At 48.9% G+C, this 27,992-nt stretch overlaps 2 protein-coding genes across 2 annotated transcripts in view; one reads left to right on the top strand and one right to left on the bottom strand.

Moving 5' to 3' along the window:
• LOC140427610 (fibroblast growth factor 4A-like) overlaps positions 1-22,430 on the top strand; it is a 216,104-nt gene extending 193,674 nt beyond the window's left edge. Inside the window, exons 3-4 of the mRNA XM_072513018.1 lie at positions 99-202; positions 21,983-22,430. Coding sequence (XP_072369119.1) covers positions 99-202; positions 21,983-22,171 — 293 coding nt within the window. The 3' untranslated portion in view covers positions 22,172-22,430. The remainder of the gene's footprint in view (positions 1-98; positions 203-21,982) is intronic.
• A 4,686-nt stretch (positions 22,431-27,116) lies between these two features.
• The window catches only part of LOC140427619 (ribosomal RNA processing protein 1 homolog B-like), a 944,136-nt gene continuing 943,260 nt past the window's right edge, over positions 27,117-27,992 (bottom strand). The window contains exon 16 of the mRNA XM_072513031.1: positions 27,117-27,370. Coding sequence (XP_072369132.1) covers positions 27,186-27,370 — 185 coding nt within the window. The 3' untranslated portion in view covers positions 27,117-27,185. The remainder of the gene's footprint in view (positions 27,371-27,992) is intronic.

A 27,992-nucleotide genomic window follows, 5' to 3' on the forward strand; every position in this document is an offset into this window, starting at 1 on the left:
CCCCGCTCTCCTGCAGCCTGTGTCAGTCCAGCTCCCTCATTTGACTGCATGTTAGTTTTCTGTTGCCAGCGCCACTCACTGCTCTGTGTCTCTGGCAGGTGTGATGCAGCTGTTTTCAGTGAAGATTGGGATTGTTGCCATTCGAGCTGTGGTCACTCGCCTCTTTCTCGCAATAACCAGCAAAGGAATTTTGTATGGGTCGGTAAGTATCACATTGTAAAAACCGCTCTCTTCCCACCTTCCTCTGTGTCTGGGTGGACTGCTTCCACGTGTAATCAAATCCCATCTTCAAACACAGCTTCTCGTCCAAAGCAGCAAGCGGTTCCGGAGGCGTATCACACGCCACTGGGTCAGTGAGTGACTGGGGGACAGTTCCTGAAGGTGTGCAGTTCTAGAATCCATATCATTGGAGGGATGTGTTAGCATGGGAAAGGTGCAGAGGAGATTTAAAAGAAAATAAATTTAGAGTACTCAATTATTTTTTTCCAATTAAGGGACAATTTAGTGTGGCCAATCTACCTACCCAGCGTGAGACCCACGCAGACACGGGGAGAATTTGCAAACTCCACACGGACAGTGACCCAGAGCCGGGATCGAACCTGGGACCTCGGCGCCGTGAGGCATCAGTGCTAGCCACTGCGCCATCGTGCTGCCCCGTGCAGAGGAGATTTACCAGGATGTTGCCTGGGCTGCAGAGTTTTAGTTATGAAGAGAGATTGGATAGACTCGGGAGCAGAGGAGACCGAGAGGGGGGCGTGATGGAGATGTATAAAATTATGAGGGGCATAGATAGAGTGGACAGGAAGAAACGTTTCCCCCTTGGTGGAGGGGTCAAGGAGCAGGGGGCAGAGATTTAAGGTGAGGGGCAGGAGGTTTAGAGGGGATGTGAGGAAAGGCTTTCACCCAGAGGGGGGTGGGAGTCTGGAACTCGCTGCCTGGAAGGGGGGTGGAGGCAGAGACACTCAGAACATTTCAGAAGTATTTAGATGTGCGCTTGCGATCCCAGGGCAGACACGGACACGGGCCAAGAGCTGGGAATTGGGAGTGGAATAGTGAGGTGGTTGTTTTTCATTGGCGCAGGCACGATGGGCAGAAGTGCCTTATCTGTGTTGTAGACATCGACATCCATCACTGTCTGATTCACTGGGTCACAGTTACTGAAGGTGCTGACTCTCACTGGGGGCAGTTCCTGAAGGTGCTGACTCTCACTGGGAGACAGTTCCTGAAGGTGCTGACTCTCACTGGGAGACAGTTCCTGAAGGTGCTGACTCTCACTGGGGGACAGTTCCTGAAGGTGCTGACTCTCACTGGGACATAGTTCCTGAAGGTGCTGACTCTCACTGGGAGACAGTTCCTGAAGGTGCTGACTCTCACTGGGGGACAGTTCCTGAAGGTGCTGACTCTCTCTGGGACACAGTTCCTGAAGGTGCTGACTCTCACTGGGAGACAGTTCCTGAAGGTGCTGACTCTCACTGGGATACAGTTCCTGAAGGTGCTGACTCTTGCTGGGACACAGTTCCTGAAGGTGCTGACTCTCACTGGGAGACAGTTCCTGAAGGTGCTGACTCTCACTGGGGGACAGTTCCTGAAGGTGCCGACTCTCACTGGGACACAGTTCCTGAAGGTGCTGACTCTCTCTGGGACACAGTTCCTGAAGGTGCTGACTCTCACTGGGAGACAGTTCCTGAAGGTGCTGACTCTCACTGGGAGACAGTTCCTGATGGTGCTGACTCTCACTGGGACACAGTTCCTGAAGGTGCTGACTCTCTCTGGGACACAGTTCCTGAAGGTGCTGACTCTCACTGGGAGACAGTTCCTGAAGGTGCTGACACTCACTGGGACACAGTTCCTGAAGGTGCTGACTCTCACTGGGAGACAGTTCCTGAAGGTGCTGACTCTCACTGGGAGACAGTTCCTGAAGGTGCTGACTCTCACTGGGGGACAGTTCCTGAAGGTGCTGACTCTCCCTGGGAGACAGTTCCTGAAGGTGCTGACTCTCACTGGGACACAGTTCCTGAAGGTGCTGACTCTCACTGGGACACAGTTCCTGAAGGTGCTGACTCTCACTGGGAGACAGTTCCTGAAGGTGCTGACTCTCACTGGGAGACAGTTCCTGAAGGTGCTGACTCTCACTGGGACACAGTTCCTGAAGGTGCTGACCCTCACTGGGAGACAGTTCCTGAAGGTGCTGACTCTCACTGGGGGACAGTTCCTGAAGGTGCTGACTCTCACTGGGGGACAGTTCCTGAAGGTGCTGACTCTCACTGGGACACAGGTCCTGAAGGTGCTGACCCTCACTGGGAGACAGTTCCTGAAGGTGCTGACTCTCACTGGGGGACAGTTCCTGAAGGTGCTGACTCTCACTGGGACACAGTTCCTGAAGGTGCTGACTCTCACTGGGACACGGTTCCTGAAGGTGCTGACTCTCACTGGCGGACAGTACCTGAAGGTGCTGACACTCACTGGGGGACAGTTCCTGAAGGTGCAGACTCACTGGGATACAGTTATTGAAGGTGCTGACTCTCACTGGGACACAGTTCCTGAAGGTGCTGACTCTCACTGGGAGACAGTTCCTGAACGTGCTGACTCTCACTGGGTCACAGTTCCTGAAGGTGCTGACACTCACTGGGACACAGGTCTGAAGGTGCTGACTCTCACAGGGAAACAGTTCCTGAAGGTGCTGACTCTCACTGGGTCACAGTTCCTGAAGGTGCTGACACTCACTGGGGGACAGTTCCTGAAGGTGCTGACTCTCACTGGCACACAGTTCCTGAAGGTGCTGACTCTCACTGGGAGACAGTTACTGAAGGTGCTGACTCTCACTGGGGGGGCAGTTCCTGAAGGTGCTGACTCTCACTGGGAAACAGTTCCTGAAGGTGCTGACTCTCACTGGGACACAGTTGCTGAAGGTGCTGACTCACACTGGGTCACAGTTCCTGAAGGTGCTGACTCTCACTGGGGGACAGTTCCTGAAGGTGCTGACTCTCACTGGGTCACAGTTCCTGAAGGTGCTGACACTCACTGGGGGACAGTTCCTGAAGGTGCTGACTCTCACTGGGACACAGTTGCTGAAGGTGCTGACTCACACTGGGTCACAGTTCCTGAAGGTGCTGACTCTCACTGGGTCACAGTTCCTGAAGGTGCTGACACTCACTGGGGGACAGTTCCTGAAGGTGCTGACTCTCACTGGCACAAAGTTCCTGAAGGTGCTGACTCTCACTGGGAGACAGTTACTGAAGGTGCTGACTCTCACTGGGGGACAGTTCCTGAAGGTGCTGACTCTCACTGCGAAACAGTTCCTGAAGGTGCTGGTTCTCACTGGGATACAGTTCCTGAAGGTGCTGACTCTCACTGGGACACAGTTCCTGAAGGTGCTGACTCTCACTGGGAGACAGTTCCTGAAGGTGCTGACTCTCACTGCGAAACAGTTCCTGAAGGTGCTGGTTCTCACTGGGATACAGTTCCTGAAGGTGCTGACTCTCACTGGGACACAGTTCCTGAAGGTGCTGACTCTCAATGGGACACAGTTCCTGAAGGTGCTGACTCTCACTGGGACACAGTTCCTGAAGGTGCTGACTCTCACTGGGGGACAGTTCCTGAAGGTGCTGATTCTCACTGGGGGACAGTTCCTGAAGGTGCTGACTCTCACTGGGGGACAGTTCCTGAAGGCCCTGACTCTCACTGGGGTACAGTTCCTGAAGGTGCTGACTCTCACTGGGACACAGTTCCTGAAGGTGCTGACTCTCACTGGGACACAGTTCCTGAAGGTGCTGACCCTCACTGGGAGACAGTTCCTGAAGGTGCTGACTCTCACTGGGGGACAGTTCCTGAAGGTGCTGATTCTCACTGGGGTACAGTTCCTGAAGGTGCTGACTCTCACTGGGACACAGTTCCTTAAGGTGCTGACTCTCACTGGGGTACAGTTCCTGAAGGTGCTGGCTATCACTGGGGGACAGTCCCTGAAGGTGCTGACTCTCACTGGGACACAGTTCCTGAAGGTGCTGACTCTCACTGGGGTACAGTTCCTGAAGGTGCTGGCTATCACTGGGGGATAGTTCCTGAAGGTGCTGACTCTCACTGGGACACAGTTCCTGAAGGTGCTGACTCTCACTGGGACACAGTTCCTGAAGGTGCTGACTCTTACTGGGGGACAAGTAAAATAGAAGCAGCAATAGGCTATTTGGTCCCTCAAACCTACTCCATTATTCAATAAGATCATGGCTGTGATCCACCTCAATAACTTTTGATCTCCTTTCCTAACAAGAATCTATCTACCTCTGTGTTTAAAATATTCAGTGACTTCACCTCCACCCCCTTCTGAGGAGAGAGTTCCAAAGTCTCACAACCCTCAGGAAAGATTCTCATCTCTGTCCTAAAAAGGAGGCTCCTAATTTTAAAACCGTGTCCCGTAGGTCTGGACTCACCCACTAGTGGAAACTTTTTCACGCCCACTTTGCACACACGTTCAGGATCTGATATCCTTCAATCAATCCACCCTCACTCTTCTAAACTCCAGTGGAAACAGCCCGGTCTGTCCAACCTTTCCTCATTAGACAACAACAGAACTAGAGATCTAGGTGCACAGGTCCACAGGTCACTGAAAGGGGCAACACAGGTGGAGAAGGTAGTCAAGAAGGCATACGGCATGCTTGCCTTCATTGGCCGGGGCATTGAGTATAAAAATTGGCAAGTCATGTTGCAGTTGTATAGAACCTTAGTTAGGCCACACTTGGAGTATAGTGTTCAATTCTGGCCGCCACACTACCAGAAGGATAGAATCATAGAAGTTTACAGCATGGAAACAGGCCCTTCGGCCCAACCAGTCCATGCCGCCCAGTTTTCACCATTAAGCTAGTCCCAGTTGCCCGCACTTGGCCCATAACCCTCTATACCCATCTTACCCATGTAACTATCTAAATGCTTTTTAAAAGACACAATTGTACCCGCCTCTACTACTACCTCTGGCAGCCCATTCCAGACACTCACTACCCTCTGAGTGAAGAAATTGCCCCTCTGGGCCCTTCTGAATCTCTCCCCGCCCACCTTAAACCTATGCCCTCTAGTTTTAGACTCCCCTACCTTTGGGAAAAGATGTTGACTATCTACCCTATCTATGCCCCTCATTATTTTATAGACCTCTATAAGATCACCCCTAAGCCTCCTACGCTCCAAGGAAAAAAGTCCCAGTCTATCCAGCCTCTCCTTATAACTCAAACCATCAAGTCCCAGCAACATCCTAGTAAATCTTTTCTGCACTCTTTCCAGTTTAATAATATCCTTCCTATAATAGGGTGACCAGAACTGCACACAGTATTCCAAGTGTGGCCGTACCAATGTCTTGTACAACTTCAACAAGACGTCCCAACTCCTGTATTCAATGTTCTGACCAATGAAACCAAGCATGCCGAATGCCTTCTTCACCACCCTGTCCACCTGCGACTCCACCTTCAAGGAGCTATGAACCTGTACTCCTAGATCTCTTTGTTCTATAACTCTCCCCAACGCCATACCATTAACTGAGTAGGTCCTGGCCTGATTAGATCTGCCAAAACGCATCACCTCACATTTATCTAAATTAAACTCCATCTGCCATTCGTCGGCCCACTGGCCTAATTGATCAAGATCCCGTTGCAATCCTAGATAACCTTCTTCACTATCCACTGTGCCACCAATCTTGGTGTCATCTGCAAACTTACTAACCATGCCTCCTAAATTCTCATCCAAATCATTAATATAAATCACAAATAACAGTGGACCCAGCACCGATCCCTGAGGCACACCACTGGTCACAGGCCTCCAGTTTGAAAAACAACCCTCAACAACCACCCTCTGTCTTCTGTCGTCCAGCCAATTTTGAATCCAATTGGCAACCTCACCCTGGATCCCGTGAGCTTTAACCTTCTGCAACAACCTACCATGCGGTACCTTGTCAAAGGCTTTGCTAAAGTCCATGTAGACAACGTCTACTGCACTGCCCTCATCTACCTTCTTGGTCACCCCCTCAAAAAACTCAATCAAATTTGTGAGACATGATTTTCCACGCACAAAGCCATGCTGACTGCCCCGAATCAGTCCTTGCCTCTCTAAATGCTTGTAGATCCTGTCTCTCAGAATACCTTCTAGCAACTTACCTACTACAGACGTTAGGCTCACCGGTCTGTAGTTCCCAGGCTTTTCCCTGCTGCCCTTCTTAAACAAGGGCACAACATTCGCCACTCTCCAATCTTCAGGCACCTCACCTGTGGCTGCCGATGATTCAAATATCTCTGTTAGGGGACCCGCAATTTCCTCCCTAGCCTCCCACAACACCCTGGGATACATTTCATCAGGTCCCGGGGATTTATCTAACTTGATGCGCTTTAAGACTTCCAGCACCTCCTCCTCTGTAATATGCACACTTCTCAAGACATCACTATTTATTTCCCTTAGTTTCCTAACATCCATGCCTTTCTCCACCGTGAATACCGATGAGAAATATTAGAACATAGAACATAGAACAATACAGCGCAGTACAGGCCCTTCGGCCCACGATGTTGCACCGAAACAAAAGCCATCTAACCTACACTATGCCATTATCATCCATATGTTTATCCAATAAACTTTTAAATGCCCTCAATGTTGGCGAGTTCACTACTGTAGCAGGTAGGGCATTCCACGGCCTCACTACTCTTTGCGTAAAGAACCTACCTCTGACCTCTGTCCTATATCTATTACCCCTCAGTTTAAAGTTATGTCCCCTCGTGCCAGCCATATCCATCCGCGGGAGAAGGCTCTCACTGTCCACCCTATCCAACCCCCTGATCATTTTGTATGCCTCTATTAAGTCTCCTCTTAACCTTCTTCTCTCCAACGAAAACAACCTCAAGTCCGTCAGCCTTTCCTCATAAGATTTTCCCTCCATACCAGGCAACATCCTGGTAAATCTCCTCTGCACCCGCTCCAAAGCCTCCACGTCCTTCCTATAATGCGGTGACCAGAACTGTACGCAATACTCCAAATGCGGCCGTACCAGAGTTCTGTACAGCTGCAACATGACCTCCTGACTCCGGAACTCAATCCCTCTACCAATAAAGGCCAACACTCCATAGGCCTTCTTCACAACCCTATCAACCTGGGTGGCAACTTTCAGGGATCTATGTACATGGACACCTAGATCCCTCTGCTCATCCACACTTTCAAGAACTTTACCATTAGCCAAATATTCCGCATTCCTGTTATTCCTTCCAAAGTGAATCACCTCACACTTCTCTACATTAAACTCCATTTGCCACCTCTCAGCCCAGCTCTGCAGCTTATCTATATCCCTCTGTAACCTGCTACATCCTTCCACACTATCGACAACACCACCGACTTTAGTATCGTCTGCAAATTTACTCACCCACCCTTCTGCGCCTTCCTCTAGGTCATTGATAAAAATGACAAACAGCAACGGCCCCAGAACAGATCCTTGTGGTACTCCACTTGTGACTGTACTCCATTCTGAACATTTCCCATCAACCACCACCCTCTGTCTTCTTTCAGCTAGCCAATTTCTGATCCACATCTCTAAATCACCCTCAATCCCCAGCCTCCGTATTTTTTGCAATAGCCTACCGTGGGGAACCTTATCAAACGCTTTGCTGAAATCCATATACACCACATCAACTGCTCTACCCTCGTCTACCTGTTCAGTCACCTTCTCAAAGAACTCAATAAGGTTTGTGAGGCATGACCTACCCTTCACAAAGCCATGCTGACTATCCCTGATCATATTATTCCTATCTAGATGATTATAAATCTTGTCCCTTATAATCCCCTCCAAGACTTTACCCACTACAGACGTGAGGCTCACCGGTCTATAGTTGCCGGGGTTGTCTCTGCTCCCCTTTTTGAACAAAGGGACCACATTTGCTGTCCTCCAGTCCTCTGGCACTATTCCTGTAGCCAATGATGACATAAAAATCAAAGCCAAAGGTCCAGCAATCTCTTCCCTGGCCTCCCATAGAATCCTAGGATAAATCCCATCAGGTCCCGGGGACTTATCTATTTTCAGCCTGTCCAGAATTGCCAACACCTCTTCCCTACGTACCTCAATGCCATCTATTCTATTAGCCTGGGGCTCAGCATTCTCCTCCACAACATTATCTTTTTCCTGAGTGAATACTGACGAAAAATATTCATTTAGTATCTCGCCTATCTCTTCAGACTCCACACACAATTTCCCATCCCTGTCCTTGACTGGTCCTACTCTTTCCCTAGTCATTCGCTTATTCCTGACATACCTATAGAAAGCTTTTGGGTTTTCCTTGATCCTTCCTGCCAAATACTTCTCATGTCCCCTCCTTGCTCGTCTTAGCTCTCTCTTTAGATCCTTCCTCGCTACCTTGTAACTATCCATCGCCCCAACCGAAACTTCACACTTCATCTTCACATAGGCCTTCTTCTTCCTCTGAACAAGAGATTCCACTTCCTTGGTAAACCACGGTTCCCTTGCTCGACGCCTTCCTCCCTGTCTGACCGGTACATACTTATCAAGAACACGCAGTAGCTGATCCTTGAACAAGCCCCACTTATCCAGTGTGCCCAACACTTGCAGCCTACTTCTCCACCTTATCCCCCCCAAGTCACGTCTAATGGCATCATAATTGCCCTTCCCCCAGCTATAACTCTTGCCCTGCGGTGTATACTTATCCCTTTCCATCATTAACGTAAACGTCACCGAATTGTGGTCACTGTCCCCAAAGTGCTCTCCTACCTCCAAATCCAACACCTGGCCTGGTTCATTACCCAAAACCAAATCCAACGTGGCCTCGCCTCTTGTTGGCCTGTGAACATATTGTTTCAGGAAACCCTCCTGCACACACTGTACAAAAAACGACCCATCTATTGTACTCAAACTATATATTTTCCAGTCAATATTTGGAAAGTTAAAGTCTCCCATAATAACTACCCTGTTACTTTCGCTCATATCCAGAATCATCTTCGCCATCCTTTCCTCTACATCCCTAGAACTATTAGGAGGCCTATAAAAAACTCCCAACAGGGTGACCTCTCCTTTCCTGTTTCTAACTTCAGCCAATACTACCTCGGAAGAGTCCCCATCTAGCATCCTCTCCGCCACCGTAATACTGCTCTTGACTAGCAGCGCCACACCTCCCCCTCTTTTGCCTCCTTCTCTGAGCTTACTAAAACACCTAAACCCCGGAACCTGCAACATCCATTCCTGTCCCTGCTCTATCCATGTCTCCGAAATGGCCACAACATCGAAGTCCCAGGTACCAACCCACGCTGCCAGTTCCCCTACCTTGTTTCGTATACTCCTGGCATTGAAGTAGACACACTTCAAACCACCTACCTGAACGCTGGCCCCCTCCTGCGACGTCAAATCTGTGCTCCTGACCTCTATACTCTCATTCTCCCTTACCCTAAAACTACAATCCAGGTTCCCATGCCCCTGCTGCATTAGTTTAAACCCCCCCAAAGAGCACTAACAAATCTTCCCCCCCCAGGATATTTGTGCCCCTCAGGTTCAGATGTAGACCATCCTGTCTGTAGAGGTCACACCTTCCCCAGAAAGAGCCCCAGTTATCCAAAAATCTGAAACCCTCCCGCCTGCACCATCCCTGTAGCCACGTGTTTAAATGCTCTCTCTCCCTATTCCTCATCTCACTATCACGTGGCACGGGCAACAACCCAGAGATAACAACTCTGTTTGTTCTAGTTCTGAGCTTCCATCCTAGCTCCCTGAAAGCCTGCCTGACATCCTTGTCCCCTTTCCTACCTATGTCGTTGGTGCCAATGTGGACCACGACTTGGGGCTGCTCCCCCTCCCCCCTAAGGACCCGGAAAACACGATCCGAGACATCACGTACCCTTGCACCTGGGAGGCAACATACCAATCGTGAGTCTCTCACGCTCCCACAAAATCTCCTATCTGTGCCCCTGACTATAGAGTCCCCAATTACTAATGCTCTGCTCCTCTCCCCCCTTACCTTCTGAGCAACAGGGACAGACTCCGTGCCAGAGGCCCGTACCCCATGGCTTACCCCTGGTAAGTCGTCCCCCCCACAAGTATCCAAAGCGGTATACTTGTTTCTCAGGGGAACGACCGCAGGGGATCCCTGCACTGACTGTTTTTTCCCAGTCCCTCTTACAGTTACCCACCTATCTCCAATCTTTGGTGTAACTAATTCCCTGAAGCTGCTATCTATGACCCCTTCTGCCTCCCGAATGATCCGAAGTTCTTCCAACTCCAGCTCCAGTTCCCTAACTCGGTCTTGGAGGAGCTGGAGATGGCAGCACTTCCTGCAGGTAAAATCAGCAGGGACACTAACTGCATCCCTCACCTCAAACATCCTGCAGGAGGAACATTGCACTCCCTTCCCTGCCATTCCTCTAACTTTCTACCAAGATCTGGCTAACAACTAAATTAAATTTTTATAAAAAATAATAATAATATAATAAAAATATGGTACTTACCTCAGACCAATGGGTTTTATTATTAGGTTAGAGGAGGAGGGTGGGTGGGAGACACTACACGTGTAGTGTCTCGGGTTTCCTCTCCACCAGAATTTATTGGTGAGGGTCTTCCCAGACGTCCGCGGGTCGACTTCCTGTTCCCGCCTAAAACACTAATTTTTAAAAAAAGAAAAATTCTCAGCTCCTGCTGAAATTGACTAACCAGCCAGCTCCACTCCCGCCGAAATCGACTGGCCTGCCCCTGCAAAGAGAAGCGCTTTTAAAGGTTGACTTACCTCCCAGCAACCTCCTTCCGCAATGCTCCCGCTGAAACTGACTCACCAGCTGTTCTCACGCCGAAATCGACTGGCCAGCCCCTGCAAAGACAAGTGCTTTTAAAGGTTGACTTACCTCCCAGCACCCTCCTTCCGCAATGCTCCCGCTTAAACTGACTCACCAGCTGTTCTCACGCCGAAATCGACTGGCCTGCCCCTGCAAAGAGAAGTGCTTTTAAAGGTTGACTTACCTCCCAGCAACCTCCTTCCGCAATGCTCCCGCTGAAACTGACTAACCAGCTGCTCTCACGCCGCTGAAATCGACTGGCCTGCCCCTGCAAAGAGAAGTGCTTTTAAAGGTTGACTTACCTCCCAGCAACCTCCTTCCGCAATGCTCCCGCTGAAACTGACTAACCAGCTGCTCACACGCCGCCGAAATTGAAATATTCATTCAGGATCTCACCCAACTCTTGTGGCTCTGCACATAGATGCCCTTGTTGATCCTTAAGAGGCCCTACTCTGTCTCTAGTTACTCTTTTCCCCTTTATGTATCTGTAGAATCTCTTTGGATTCTCCCTTGCATTATTTGCCAAAGCAATTTCATGTCCCCTTTTTGCCCTCCTGATTTCCCTCTTAACTCTATTTCGACAATCTCTATACTCTTCAAGGGATCCACTTGATCCCAGTTGCTTATGTACGTCATATGCCTCCTTCTTCTTTTTGACCAGAGTCTCAATATCTCGAGTCATCCAGGGTTCCCTACTTCTACCAGCCTTGCCCTTCACTCTAAAGGGAATGTGCTTAACCTGCACCCTGGTTAACACATTTTTAAAAGCCTCCCATTTACCAGCCGTCCCTTTGTCTGCCAACAGTCTCCCCCAATCTACCTCTGCAAGTTCCTGTCTGATACCAACAAAATTGGCCTTGCCCCAATTAAGAATTTTAACTCTTGGGATGTGGAGGCTTTAGAGAGGGTGCAGAAGAGATTTACCAGAATGTTGCCTGGTATGGAGGGCATTAGCTATGAGGAGCGGTTGAATAAACTCGGTTTGTTCTCACTGGAACGACGGAGGTTGAGGGGTGACCTGATAGAGGTATACAAAATTATGAGGGGCATAGACAGAGTGGATAGTCAGAGGCTTTTCCCCAGGGTAGAGGGGTCAATTACTAGGGGCATAGGTTTAGAGATGTACGAGGCAAGTTTTTTACGCAGAGGGTAGTGGGTGCCTGGAACTCGCTACCGGAGGAGGTAGTGGAAGCAGGGACGATAGTGACATTTAAGGGGCATCTTGACAAATACATGAATAGGATGGGAATAGAGGGATACGGACCCAGGAAGTGTAGAAGATTGTAGTTTAGTCGGGCAGCATGGTCGGCACGGGCTTGGAGGGCCGAAGGGCCTGTTCCTGTGCTGTACATTTCTTTGTTCTTTTGTTCTGACCCACTCATTCCTGGTATCAATCGAAGAACCTCTGCACCGTCTCCAAGGCATTTTCATCCTTCCTTAAATAAAGTGACCAAAACTGCACACCGTATTCAGCATGTGGTCTCATCACTGCCCAGTATAACACAGTATTCAGCATGTGGTCTCATCACTGCCCAGTATAACACAGTATTCAGCATGTGGTCTCATCACTGCCCAGTATAACACAGTATTCGACAGAGGGTCTCATCACTGCCCAGTATAACACAGTATTCGACAGAGGGTCTCATCACTGCCCTGTATAACACAGTATTCGACAGAGGGTCTCATCACTGCCCAGTATAACACAGTATTCGACAGAGGGTCTCATCACTGCCCAGTATAACACAGTATTCGACAGAGGGTCTCAACACTGCCCAGTATAACACAGTATTCGACAGAGGGTCTCATCACTGCCCAGTATAACACAGTATTCGACAGAGGGTCTCATCACTGCCCAGTATAACACAGTATTCGACAGAGGGTCTCATCACTGCCCAGTATAACACAGTATTCGACAGAGGGTCTCATCACTGCCCAGTATAACACAGTATTCGACAGAGGGTCTCATCACTGCCCAGTATAACACAGTATTCGACAGAGGGTCTCATCACTGCCCAGTATAACACAGTATTCGACAGAGGGTCTCATCACTGCCCAGTATAACACAGTATTCGACAGAGGGTCTCATCACTGCCCAGTATAACACAGTATTCGACAGAGGGTCTCATCACTGCCCAGTATAACACAGTATTCGACAGAGGGTCTCATCACTGCCCAGTATAACACAGTATTCGACAGAGGGTCTCATCACTGCCCAGTATAACACAGTATTCAGCATGTGGTCTCATCACTGCCCAGTATAACACAGTATTCGACAGAGGGTCTCATCACTGCCCAGTATAACACAGTATTCGACAGAGGGTCTCATCACTGCCCAGTATAACACAGTATTCGACAGAGGGTCTCATCACTGCCCAGTATAACACAGTATTCGACAGAGGGTCTCATCACTGCCCAGTATAACACAGTATTCGACAGAGGGTCTCATCACTGCCCAGTATAACACAGTATTCGACAGAGGGTCTCATCACTGCCCAGTATAACACAGTATTCGACAGAGGGTCTCATCACTGCCCAGTATAACACAGTATTCGACAGAGGGTCTCATCACTGCCCAGTATAACACAGTATTCGACAGAGGGTCTCATCACTGCCCAGTATAACACAGTATTCGACAGAGGGTCTCATCACTGCCCAGTATAACACAGTATTCAGCATGTGGTCTCATCACTGCCCAGTATAACACAGTATTCGACAGAGGGTCTCATCACTGCCCAGTATAACACAGTATTCGACAGAGGGTCTCATCACTGCCCAGTATAACACAGTATTCAGCATGTGGTCTCATCACTGCCCAGTATAACACAGTATTCGACAGAGGGTCTCATCACTGCCCAGTATAACACAGTATTCGACAGAGGGTCTCATCACTGCCCAGTATAACACAGTATTCGACAGAGGGTCTCATCACTGCCCAGTATAACACAGTATTCGACAGAGGGTCTCATCACTGCCCAGTATAACACAGTATTCGACAGAGGGTCTCATCACTGCCCAGTATAACACAGTATTCGACAGAGGGTCTCATCACTGCCCAGTATAACACAGTATTCAGCATGTGGTCGCATCACTGCCCAGTATAACACAGTATTCGACAGAGGGTCTCATCACTGCCCAGTATAACACAGTATTCGACAGAGGGTCTCATCACTGCCCAGTATAACACAGTATTCGACAGAGGGTCTCATCACTGCCCAGTATAACACAGTATTCGACAGAGGGTCTCATCACTGCCCAGTATAACACAGTATTCGACAGAGGGTCTCATCACTGCCCAGTATAACACAGTATTCGACAGAGGGTCTCATCACTGCCCAGTATAACACAGTATTCGACAGAGGGTCTCATCACTGCCCAGTATAACACAGTATTCGACAGAGGGTCTCATCACTGCCCAGTATAACACAGTATTCAGCATGTGGTCTCATCACTGCCCAGTATAACACAGTATTCGACAGAGGGTCTCATCACTGCCCAGTATAACACAGTATTCGACAGAGGGTCTCATCACTGCCCAGTATAACACAGTATTCGACAGAGGGTCTCATCACTGCCCAGTATAACACAGTATTCGACAGAGGGTCTCATCACTGCCCAGTATAACACAGTATTCGACAGAGGGTCTCATCACTGCCCAGTATAACACAGTATTCGACAGAGGGTCTCATCACTGCCCAGTATAACACAGTATTCGACAGAGGGTCTCATCACTGCCCAGTATAACACAGTATTCGACAGAGGGTCTCATCACTGCCCAGTATAACACAGTATTCGACAGAGGGTCTCATCACTGCCCAGTATAACACAGTATTCGACAGAGGGTCTCATCAATGCCCAGTATAACACAGTATTCGACAGAGGGTCTCATCACTGCCCAGTATAACACAGTATTCGACAGAGGGTCTCATCACTGCCCAGTATAACACAGTATTCGACAGAGGGTCTCATCACTGCCCAGTATAACACAGTATTCGACAGAGGGTCTCATCACTGCCCAGTATAACACAGTATTCGACAGAGGGTCTCATCACTGCCCAGTATAACACAGTATTCGACAGAGGGTCTCATCACTGCCCAGTATAACACAGTATTCGACAGAGGGTCTCATCACTGCCCAGTATAACACAGTATTCGACAGAGGGTCTCATCACTGCCCAGTATAACACAGTATTCGACAGAGGGTCTCATCACTGCCCAGTATAACACAGTATTCAGCATGTGGTCTCATCACTGCCCAGTATAACACAGTATTCGACAGAGGGTCTCATCACTGCCCAGTATAACACAGTATTCGACAGAGGGTCTCATCACTGCCCAGTATAACACAGTATTCGACAGAGGGTCTCATCACTGCCCAGTATAACACAGTATTCGACAGAGGGTCTCATCACTGCCCAGTATAACACAGTATTCGACAGAGGGTCTCATCACTGCCCAGTATAACACAGTATTCGACAGAGGGTCTCATCACTGCCCAGTATAACACAGTATTCGACAGAGGGTCTCATCACTGCCCAGTATAACACAGTATTCAGCATGTGGTCGCATCACTGCCCAGTATAACACAGTATTCGACAGAGGGTCTCATCACTGCCCAGTATAACACAGTATTCGACAGAGGGTCTCATCACTGCCCAGTATAACACAGTATTCGACAGAGGGTCTCATCACTGCCCAGTATAACACAGTATTCGACAGAGGGTCTCATCACTGCCCAGTATAACACAGTATTCGACAGAGGGTCTCATCACTGCCCAGTATAACACAGTATTCGACAGAGGGTCTCATCACTGCCCAGTATAACACAGTATTCGACAGAGGGTCTCATCACTGCCCAGTATAACACAGTATTCAGCATGTGGTCTCATCACTGCCCAGTATAACACAGTATTCGACAGAGGGTCTCATCACTGCCCAGTATAACACAGTATTCGACAGAGGGTCTCATCACTGCCCAGTATAACACAGTATTCGACAGAGGGTCTCATCACTGCCCAGTATAACACAGTATTCAGCATGTGGTCTCATCACTGCCCAGTATAACACAGTATTCGACAGAGGGTCTCATCACTGCCCAGTATAACACAGTATTCGACAGAGGGTCTCATCACTGCCCAGTATAACACAGTATTCAGCATGTGGTCTCATCACTGCCCAGTATAACACAGTATTCGACAGAGGGTCTCATCACTGCCCAGTATAACACAGTATTCGACAGAGGGTCTCATCACTGCCCAGTATAACACAGTATTCGACAGAGGGTCTCATCACTGCCCAGTATAACACAGTATTCAGCATGTGGTCGCATCACTGCCCAGTATAACACAGTATTCGACAGAGGGTCTCATCACTGCCCAGTATAACACAGTATTCGACAGAGGGTCTCATCACTGCCCAGTATAACACAGTATTCGACAGAGGGTCTCATCACTGCCCAGTATAACACAGTATTCGACAGAGGGTCTCATCACTGCCCAGTATAACACAGTATTCGACAGAGGGTCTCATCACTGCCCAGTATAACACAGTATTCGACAGAGGGTCTCATCACTGCCCAGTATAACACAGTATTCGACAGAGGGTCTCATCACTGCCCAGTATAACACAGTATTCAGCATGTGGTCTCATCACTGCCCAGTATAACACAGTATTCGACAGAGGGTCTCATCACTGCCCAGTATAACACAGTATTCAGCATGTGGTCTCATCACTGCCCAGTATAACACAGTATTCGACAGAGGGTCTCATCACTGCCCAGTATAACACAGTATTCGACAGAGGGTCTCATCACTGCCCTGTATAACACAGTATTCGACAGAGGGTCTCATCACTGCCCAGTATAACACAGTATTCGACAGAGGGTCTCATCACTGCCCAGTATAACACAGTATTCGACAGAGGGTCTCAACACTGCCCAGTATAACACAGTATTCGACAGAGGGTCTCATCACTGCCCAGTATAACACAGTATTCGACAGAGGGTCTCATCACTGCCCAGTATAACACAGTATTCGACAGAGGGTCTCATCACTGCCCAGTATAACACAGTATTCGACAGAGGGTCTCATCACTGCCCAGTATAACACAGTATTCGACAGAGGGTCTCATCACTGCCCTGTATAACACAGTATTCGACAGAGGGTCTCATCACTGCCCAGTATAACACAGTATTCGACAGAGGGTCTCATCACTGCCCAGTATAACACAGTATTCGACAGAGGGTCTCATCACTGCCCAGTATAACACAGTATTCGACAGAGGGTCTCATCAATGCCCAGTATAACACAGTATTCGACAGAGGGTCTCATCACTGCCCAGTATAACACAGTATTCGACAGAGGGTCTCATCACTGCCCAGTATAACACAGTATTCGACAGAGGGTCTCATCAATGCCCAGTATAACACAGTATTCGACAGAGGGTCTCATCACTGCCCAGTATAACACAGTATTCGACAGAGGGTCTCATCACTGCCCAGTATAACACAGTATTCAGCATGTGGTCTCATCACTGGCCTGTATAACTGAAAAATAACATTTTTATGTTCGATATCTCTCATAATAAAGGCTTGCATTCCATTGGCCTGCTTGTTGTACCTGCAGACTAACGTTTCGCCCCTCACGCACGGGAACAGCGAGATCCCTCTGCACCTCAGAATTCTGCAGCCGTTCCTCATTTAAGTAACACTCTGTTTTTTATTCCACCTGCCAAAGTGAATAACTTCACACTTTCCCGCATTATATTCCACCTGCCAGGTTTTAAAAAATAAATTTGAAGTAGCCAATTGTGGCACCGGCAGAGGGGAAGGAAACAGAGATGGTTGTAGCATTGGACGCTGAGAAGGCGTTTGACCGGGTAGAATGGGGGGACTTGATGGCAGTTCTGGAGCGGTTTGGGATTGGACCAAGATTTGTGAACTGGGTAAAGCTACTATATAAGGAGCGAGGGCGAGTGTCCGCACAAACAACATCGGCTCAAGATACTTTTCTCTCCACCGTGGGACTAGGCAGAGATGTCCTATGTCCCCCCTGCTGTTTGCACTCGCGATTGAGCCGTTGGCCATCGCATTAAGTAGTTTTCGGGGGGGGGGGGGGGGTGATCGAGCATAGGGTGTCCTTATATGCCGCTGACTTGCTGTTATACGTGTCGGAACCGAGTGTGTCAATAGGGGGAATATTGGAGCTGCTGCGAGTGTTTGGGTCTTTCTCGGGGTACAAGCTGAATCTAGACAAGAGTGAGTATTTTGTGGTGTCTCGGCCGGGGGTGGGGGCAGGGGTGGGGGGGGGCTGCCATTCCATAGGGCAGGGACTCACTTTAGGTACCTGGGGGTGCAGGTTGCCCGGGAGTGGGGGGGGCTCCGCAGGTACAACATCTCTAGTTTGGTGGGGAGAGTGAAAGCTGATCTGGCAAGGTGGGATGGTCTCCCTCTGTCACTGGTGGGTCGGGTACAGGCGGTTAAAATGAATGTGTTGCCGCGATTTCTGTTTATTTTTCAATGCCTGCCGATTTTCCTGCCAAAGGCTTTTTTCAGAGAGATTGAGGGAAGGATTACGTTGTTCACATGGGGAGGGAAGGTGGCCAGAGTTAGAAAGATGCTGCTACAGAGGGCCAGGCAGGCAGGGGGTTTGGGTCTTCCGAACCTGATGTATTACTACTGGGCTGCGAATGTGGAGAAGGTGCGGAGCTGGGTCAGAGGGGTTGATTCCCAGTGGGTCAGAATGGAGGAGAGTTTGTGCAGGGGGTCGGGATTGAAAGCACTAGCAACAGCGCCACTCCCGATAGCCCCGGGGAAATACTCAGGGAGTCCAGTAATAATAGCTTCATTGAGAATTTGGAGGCAGTTTCGCCAACACTTCGGGTTGGGGGCTGGGTCAAGGGAAATGCCGATTCGGGGGAACCACGGATTTGAGCCAGGGAGGTGGGGTGGAAGTTTTCGGAAATGGGAAGAGAAGGGGATTAAGACACTAAAAGATTTGTTTCTTCGGGGTCGGTTTGCAGGATTGAGGGAGCTGGAAGCGAAGTATGGGCTGGAGCAGGGGGAAATATTTAGAGACATGCAGGTTTGAGATTTTGCCAGAAAGGAGATACAGAGCTTCCCGGTGGAGCCGGCCTCCACATTGCTGGAGGAGGTGCTGACGACAGGGGGACTGGAGAAGGGGGTAGTGTCAGCGGTTTATGGGGCTATTTTGGAAGAGGAGAAGGCACCACTAAAAGGGATCAACGCAAAGTGGGAGGAAGAGTTGGGAGAGGATATGGAGGAGGGGTTCTGGTGTGAGGTGCTCCGGAGAGTGAATGCCTCCACCTCGTGCGCGAGGTTGGGGCTGATACAGCTGAAGGTGGTATACAGAATGATGCTCGATCATTAACTCCAGAAGCGAGATTGGATGACAATTGAAGGCTTTATTGGACTAGATATTTCCCCAGCAGCGCAGGGACAGAATGCAGCTGCTAGGGAGACACAGACTCTTATACTCCGCCTTACTGGGCGGAACCAGCAGGCAGGCTTCACCAATGATCTTCCTGTCTCAGGTACCTCACACACCAATGATCTTACAGCCTCAACCTAGGTACCGTAATACCCCTAATACAGACTACCACATTCACCCCCAGTTATAAAAAAAAGAGCCCGGCGGGGTGGTGGTCTTGCGTTACACAGTGGTAGAGGTTGAGGTTGTGGTGGTACCGGGTATACATTAGCACAGTGTTTTGCCTCGTTACATGTCGCAACTATTTACAGTTTTTATTTACATTCAAAATGAAGCAATTGCTTCAATTAGTCATCCTCTGCGACCGTCGCAGTCTCGGCAGTGATGCAGGCGCTGGCTCGGGCATCTGTGGCTCCGGGAGCGTGGCTTCTTTGGCAGCTTCATCACCCCTAGACGGGACTGTTGGGAGGACCGATCCACCTGGGAAGGGGCGGCTGTGGGGTGCGCCGGTGGGAGGGAGGGTGGGGTTGATGGGGGGGGGGGGGGGGTGTGGGTGGAGACCCAGCGGGTGCCAGGTCCTGTAGGGAGACCGTATCCTGTTGGCCGTCGGGGGACGCCACGTAGACGTACTGAGGGTTAGCGTGAAGGAGGTGGACCCTTTCTACCAATGGGTCCGACTTGTGCGCCCGCACATGTTTGCGGAGCAGGATGGGTCCAGGAGCTGCCAGCCAGGTTGGGAGTGAGGTTCCGGAGGATGACTTCCTGGGGAAGACAAGGAGACGTTTGTGAGGGGTTTGGTTGGTCATGGTACACAGCAGTGATCGGATGGAGTGGAGTGCATCCGGAAGGACCTCCTGCCAGCAGGAGTTTATTCAACCGAGTTTATTCAACCACTCCTCATAGCTAATGCCCTCCATACCAGGCAACATTCTGGTAAATCTCTTCTGCACCCTCTCTAAAGCCTCCACATCCTTCTGGTAGTGTGGCGACCAGAATTGAACACTATACTCCAAGTGTGGCCTAACTAAGGTTCTATACAGCTGCAACATGACTTGCCAATTCTTATACTCAATGCCCTGGCCAATGAAGGCAAGCATGCCGTATGCCTTCTTGACTACCTTCTCCACCTGTGTTGCCCCTTTCAGTGACCTGTGGACCTGCACTCCTAGATCTCTCTGACTTTCAATACTCTTGAGGGTTCTACCATTCACTGTGTATTCCCTACCTGCATTAGACCTTCCAAAATGCATTACCTCACATTTGTCCGGATTAAACTCCATTTGCCATCTCTCCGCCCAAGTCTCCAAACAATCTAAATCCTGCTGTATCCTCTGACAGTCCTCATCGCTATCTGCAATTCCACCAACCTTTGTGTCATCTGCAAACTTACTAATCAGACCAGTTACATTTTCCTCCAAATCATTTATATATACTACAAACGGCAAAGATCCCAGCACTGATCCCTGTAGAACACCACTGGTCACAGCCCTCCAATTAGAAAAGCATCCTTCCATTGCTACTCTCTGCCTTCTATGACCTACCCAGTTCTGTATCCACCTTGCCAGCTCACCCCTGATCCCGTGTGACTTCACCTTTTGTACTAGTCTACCATGAGGGACCACGTCAAAGGCCTTACTGAAGTCCATATAGACAACATCCACTGCCCTACCTGCATCAATCATCTTTGTGACCTCCTCGATAAACTCTGTCAAGTTAGTGAGACACGACCTCCCCTTCACAAAACCATGCTGCCTCTCACTAATACGTCCATTTGCTTCCAAATGGGAGTAGATCCTGTCTCGAAGAATTCTCTCCAGTAATTTCCCTACCACTGAAGTAAGGCTCACCGGCCTGTAGTTCCCTGGATTATCCCTTCCTGCCTGTCAAGTCTGAGCCTGCGGTGTGACCACCTCTCTATACGTGCTATCCACGATACTGTCCACTTTGCGGACAGTATCCTCAGCTGCCGCTCCAGCTCCGAAACCCGGGCTTCCAGGAGCTGTAGCTGGAGCCACCTCCTGGTCCCAGCCACTGGAAATGTTCCCGGCTTCCCACCTCAAGCAGGAGGAGCAAACCATGGCTTTTGGGCTCCCTTGCCATAACTTACTCTTTAAATTAAACCTTTAGAATATGCTTGATTTCAGATATCAAATTACACGAGGGCCCTACTTTCCTGGTCCCCGTTGCTACAGAATATAACCCGAACAAACTATAAACCACAAAAAGACTTTACAAACTACAAGCGATAAAAATAGTAAATACTTACACGACCTTACCCACTACTTATCAATTAGATATCCCCCTTGTCACCTCTACTGTTGCAGCAAGCAACTAAAGAAGTTAGAAACCAAAGAAAAAGGCAAAAAGTGCCACTTTCCCCGCTGCACCAAATTCCTGGTTCCAACACTCACTCAGGCTGTGTTCCCTCCCACTGCCTGTGCATTAAGCTCACTTTAGCTGCCATGCCTTTACTCCTCTCATCTAAGTCACTGATGTACAGTTTCTGATGTTACTAACTCTTTCCACACCTGGTTGGTATTTTTCTCCATCTAGAATCATTGTTCTCCCATGGGCCTGGCTGAGAATGGAGTACAGACGAGTTTATATCACTCAACCTTAGAAATGGATGCTGGGCTGATTGGTTGAGTGATATAAACTCGTCGGCCATGGGAAAATTGTAGGAATCCAGACAACTTGTTTACGTGAAGCTGTTAATGTGGAGTTCACACGGAGGGTAAACCTGTTCTGTTTGTGTGCAGGAAACCTTCACAGCAGACTGTCTCTTCAAGGAGCAGATGGAGGAGAATCATTACACCACTTATTCATCACACATACATCCTCAACTCTATGTGGCATTAACCAAACGAGGAGGGGCTAAAAACGGAAACAAAGCACGTCTTCACCACCCCAGCACACACTTCATCCCGCGTTTCGTCAAGGGTTCCTGACGAACACTCCATTAGGAACGACAGTGAATTTCAGAATTACTAGATGTAGATCGTTATTTAAGACTTGAACATTGTCTAAGCGGCTGAGGATTTCATGAACTGCAGCATGAACCGGGTTATTGCCCTGTCCAGAGAAATAATCTACTTATACTGCTGGTTGAATTTGCACAAAACGTATTTTGCAGGTGGGATTTGACTTGAGTAGGAGTGATGTTACTGCATTGTCTTCGGGGTCTGAAGCTGTACGTTGGGTGGGCAGCTGGGGATACATTAACCAGTGGGTTGGGGAAACACATCAATGGTCACTGTGTGATCAGTAACAATCGATGGGAAAGGGGGTGGAATTACAGTCCTACTGTTTGTTTTGATGAGCATTTATCAAAAACCTGAACAACAAATGAATAATTAACTAATATATTCGTATCGCAAGATGCAGAAACAAAATGAGAAGAAAAAGTCACCTACTTCACAATTCAGAGATTCCATGATAAAATCAACCAATCCAAGGATCGGTGATAACCCAAAGAACACGACTCATTTACTTCCAAAAGTCCAATGAGTTTGGGAATTTGAAGTGATGAATACATGGATAAAACTGCCAACTCATTTCGTTTACAATAAAATCAGCTTTTGTTGTGAGTTTCTTCGAAGGAACTGTTTCCTCACCAGGATCAAAATGACATATGTTTTCAGATGTTCCAAACTATCTGGTTCTGTAATCTATTGCCAATGCTTCTGCAATGTGTCTTAGCCTTGTCACCCGGCTCTTATCAGTTTCCTCACCCTCTCAGCTGTCTGATTTGAGTTGTCTAGGAGGGAAAATATTCATGTACTGGAAGTACAAATCATAACATGTTTCCTTCAGAAAGTAGAACTGATTTTACATACAAATCTTATAACAATGCTTCAGTTTAGTCGATAGCACTTTGTTCAATGTTAGATTTGCAGGTAAGCCAGTTAAAGGCCAATTCAAGTGAACACTCTTCATACAAACCATCTACTGATGTGGATCACGGTCATCCCACAGACAGATTCAGATCTGACTGGCGAGGCAGATGTAGGTTCATAGCCCTTTTCAACAACAGATATAAATTCAGATTCTTCTACCCCCAAAGAAAAGGCTTTCTTGCTTTTGGGGCAGCCCTTTAGGGAATGCAGCCAGTATATTTTTACTTTGCCAGCGATTATGCAAGTGTGCTGGACACACAATACTTATCAACACTTGAGTATAACCCTCTTTGATCCCAGAGTCTATGTCATCAATATGCAGCCCTCTGCCCAGTTTCATATGAACAGACGAATTAGGAGTGGGGCATTTCGCCCATCACATCTGCTCTGCCAGATCATGGCCGATCTGTTTGTAACCCCACCCCACATTCCCACCTAGCCCCCAATAACCTTCCACCCCCTTGTTCATCAAAGATCTATTCAGTTCTGCCGGATAACTATTCAAACACTATGCTTCCATTGTCTTTTGAGGGGATTCCAGAGACTCTAAACCCACAGTCAAAGACATTTCTCATCTCTGTGTTAAATGGGTATATATTGAAATGGGTAGATTTCGCGATTTAACACTGCATCAAGGAGGCAAAAGAATCACCTCTTTAAAATGTAACCTATACTCTGGCTCGCTCACATTTCAATTACTTCCTCAGTGTTTATTGCCTATTTAAAACACATCCGCACCATCTCGTCATGAACGGTGTTCATGAATGTCAATATTTTGCATTTAGACGCAAGTGTCTCCTATTGGTGTTGTAAGACAAGGTGAACTAATCTGAACTGGATGCCCAACGGGATACAACCCCCCCCCCCCCCCCCCCCCAAAAACCACTGGCTCAGTAGCCATGGGACACCCTCGTGGAGCCATATTGAAATCAGTTTCTTGGTCAATGACTCAATTTGAAACAGGTGGAATTCAGGGGGAGGAAAGACAGAGATTTGTATATTATTTAGGGAGAAAATTGAAATGTTTTAAAAAACAAGACGGAAATAGCTGTGCCCTTGGGTTACATGAACGCTGATTAAGCGGAATAAGCTTACATTCTTATTGGGTTTGAGATTGGTCGTCACTTGTTTTGCACATGTCAGAAGCATCAGCCTGAATCAGTGACAATTAGATAGTGCACACTGACCCTGTATTTCAAAAACAAAAGTTTTCATTTGACGTAACTACTTTGGCATTTAAGGGAGGACTTTCTGAAATGACAAGAAATCCTTTTAGTCTCAAAATGCTCGAGCTAGCTCGAATTCCTCTGTCGAAAATCTCTCAATTTCCAGCTCCCAAATTCAAAAAGTGAGTATTCAGGAAGTATCAAGCCTTGTACAAAACTGGACTAAAAGTTAAATACAGCAGATGCTGGAAATATGAAATAAAAGCAAAGTGCTGGAGCAACTCCATAGACCCAGCTGCTAATGTTTCAGTCTTCAACGTGACTTCTTTGGAACTAACTTTGGGTTCTGAAGAGGGAGTCATATTGGACTCAAAATGGTAACTCACTCCACAGATGCTGCTGGGTCTGTAGAGCGGTCCAGCACTTGTCTTTATTTACAAAACTGGAAGTGGTCACCAAAAAGTTCAGCACAAAGAGATGTAATTATTGGAGAAGGAACCAAAAAAGGCTGAAGTATTGCTACAGCAGGATTAAAAGGAATCAGATAGCATCAGACATGGGACAAAGTGCAAGTAAATTGGTGCAGCTAACTGGAGAATAGCAGTAAGCACTCGTACGATCTGGGATTTGTGTGAGGAGGCAAAGTTAAGTAAGGTAAGTGGAATTTGGGCAGGGATTCCATAAGACGATAAGACATCGGAGCAGAATTAGGCCACTTGGCCCATCGAGTCTGCTCCGCCATTCAATCATGGCGGAGATTCCAAGGTATAATTAAAGGGATTTGCTGAAATCCAACCTGGTAATCTGAAAATAATTACAGTGGAGAGTTTAAATGCTGAGAAATAATGACAAAAGGCAGCATCAGAGAGAGCGGACACTTAGTAACCAGCACTGTCAGCCATTTCTTGATGTCCATGGGGTGAATCGTATTGGCTGAAGACTGAATCTGTGATGCTGGGACCTCCGGAGGAGACCGAGACGGATCATCCACTCGGCACTTCTGGCTGAAGATTGTTGCGAATGCTTCAGCCTTGTCTTTCGCACAGATGCTGGGCTCCTCCATCATTGAGGATGGGGATATTTGTGAAGCCTCCTCCTCCAGTGAGTTGTTTAATTGTCCACTACCATTCACAGCTGGATGTGGCAGGACTGCAGAGCTTAGATCTAGGGCAGCACGGTAGCATAGTGGTTAGCACAATTGCTTCACAGCTCCAGGGTCCCAGGTTCGATTCCCCGCTGGGTCACTGTCTGTGCGGAGTCTGCACGTTCTCCCCGTGTGTGCGTGGGTTACCTCCGGGTGCTCCGGTTTCCTCCCACAGTCCATAGAAGTGCAGGTTAGGTGGATTGGCCATGCTAAATTGCCCTTAGTGCCCAAAAAGGTGAGGTGGAGTTACTGGGTAAGGGTATAGGCATGGGCTTAAGTAGGGTGCTCTAGGGGCAGCAAGGTGGCACAGTGGGTTAGCTCTACAGCCTCACAGCGCTGAGGTCCCAGGTTCGATCCCAGCTTAGGGTCACTGTGGAGTTTGCACATTCTCCGTGTCTGCGTGGGTTTCACCCCCACAACCCAAAAATGTGCAGGGCAGGTGGATTGGCCACGCTAAATTGCCCTTAATTGGAGAAAATGAATTGGGTACACGAAATTTAAAAAAGTAGGGTGCTCTTTCCAAGGGCCGGTGCAGACTTGATGGGCTGAATGGCCTCCTTCTGCACTGTACATTCTGTGATTCTATGATCCGTTTCTTGTGGAATCCACAGCAAGTAGCCCTGTGTTGTGGTTTCACCAGGTTGACACCTGATTTTTCGGTCTGCCTGATGTTGCTCCTGGCAAGCTCTCCTGCGCTCTTCATTGAACCAGGGTGGATCCCCTGGCTGGGGGGTAATGGGGGAGTGGGGGATACGCCGGGCCAGGAGGTTACAGATTGTGGTTGATACAATTGAGGAGCTGCTGATGACCCACAGCTCCTTATGGATGCCCAGTCTGGAGTTGCTCAGTCTGTTCGGAGTCTATCCCATTTAGCACGGTGGTAGTGCCACACACGATGGAGGGTATCCTCAATGTGAAGACGGGACTTTGTCTCCACAAGGACTGTGCGGTGGTCACTTCTGCCGATACTGTCAGGGACAGATACAGATACAGCAGGCAGGCTGGGGAGGATGAGGTCAAGAATGTTTTTCCCTCTTGTTGGTTCCCTCACACCTGCTGCAGTCCCAGTCTAGCAGCTCTGTCCTTTAGGACCCGGCCAGCTCGGTCTGTGGTGGTATTAACGAGCCACTCTTGGTGATAGACATTGAAACCCCCACCCAGAGAATATTCTGCGCCCTTGCCACCCTCAGTGCTCCCTCCAAGTGGTGTTGAACATGGAGGAGTAATTGATTTCTCAGTTGGGAAGGGGGGAGGGGGGGGCTGGGTATCTGGTAATCAGGAGGTGTCCTTGCCCCTGTTTAACCTGATGCCATGAGACTTCACGGGGTCTGGAGTTGATGCTCAAGGCTTCCAGGACAACTCCCCCCAAATTTCTATTTAATTTTTAATAGCTAGGCCAGAGCAGTGATTGCCCAACCCTACCTGTCCTTGAGTAGGTGGGGGTGAGTTCCCTTCTTGAACCGCTGCAGTCCCTGTTGTAACTACACCCATTGTGCTGATAGGGATAGGATCCAGGATTTTGATTAGTGACAGTGAAGAAATGGCGATATGTTGCCAAGTCAGGGTGGTGAGTGTATATTATTGTGCCACCACCTCTGCCAGGGGCGTCCTACTAGTACTGACCCTCTGACAGTGCAGAGTAGCTGAGTGAGACAAGAGTCCAAACCCATAATCCAAGTCTCCACACTTTTAAGTTATTCAGACAATTTTTACTGAAAATATAAATGATATGTATTGAAAGGTGGCTGTGGGTCACTCAGAGGAAGTCCATGGTTGGGGGCCGTCCCCTTGCTGACTTTGAAGACCGCTTAGTCCGGAGGCTGGCCGGGCTGCTTGAGTTGGACTTTAACACGCCGTGATGAGGCTTCTGCTGAGGATCGAACGCAATCCGAGAAGTTCCCTCTGGGCTCACCAAAATACTTTTGTCGGTCCTTTTAAACTCTGAAAACAGAAATTTATCTTTGAAAAGAACTCAACTCATTTCAAAAGCGAAATATTCTCAGCTCCATGTGGAGTTTACACTACAAACTAAACACTGTCGCCAATTGTATTTTTACACTATTCCAGCTGGCCCTACATGATCGCCCCTCACCCCCACCGCCACCCACACCATGCTAGCCTTCCCTTACTGGTCCCCCGCACAGTGACCCTCGCTGGTCCCACGCACACTGACCCTCGCTGGTCCCACGCACACTGACCCTCCCTGGTCCCCCACACACTGACCCTCCCTGGTCCCACACACACTGACCCTCGCTGCTCCCCCCCGGTGCCCCCGCACACTGACCCTCCCTGGTCCCACGCACACTGACCCTCCCTGGTCCCACGCACACTGACCCTCCCTGGTCCCACACACCCTGGCCCTCGCTGGTCCCACACACACAAAACCTCCCCCACACACTGACCCTCCCTGGTCACCCCCGCACACTGACCCTCCCTGGTCCCACACACAGACCCTCCCTGGTCCCACACACACTGACCCTCCCTGGTCCCACACACACTGACCCTCCCTGGCCCCACGCACACTGACCCTCCCTGGTCCCACACACACTGACCCTCGCTGGTC

Source organism: Scyliorhinus torazame, chromosome 8 (genome assembly GCF_047496885.1).
Source record: "Scyliorhinus torazame isolate Kashiwa2021f chromosome 8, sScyTor2.1, whole genome shotgun sequence".
NCBI classification, from domain to species: domain Eukaryota; kingdom Metazoa; phylum Chordata; class Chondrichthyes; order Carcharhiniformes; family Scyliorhinidae; genus Scyliorhinus; species Scyliorhinus torazame.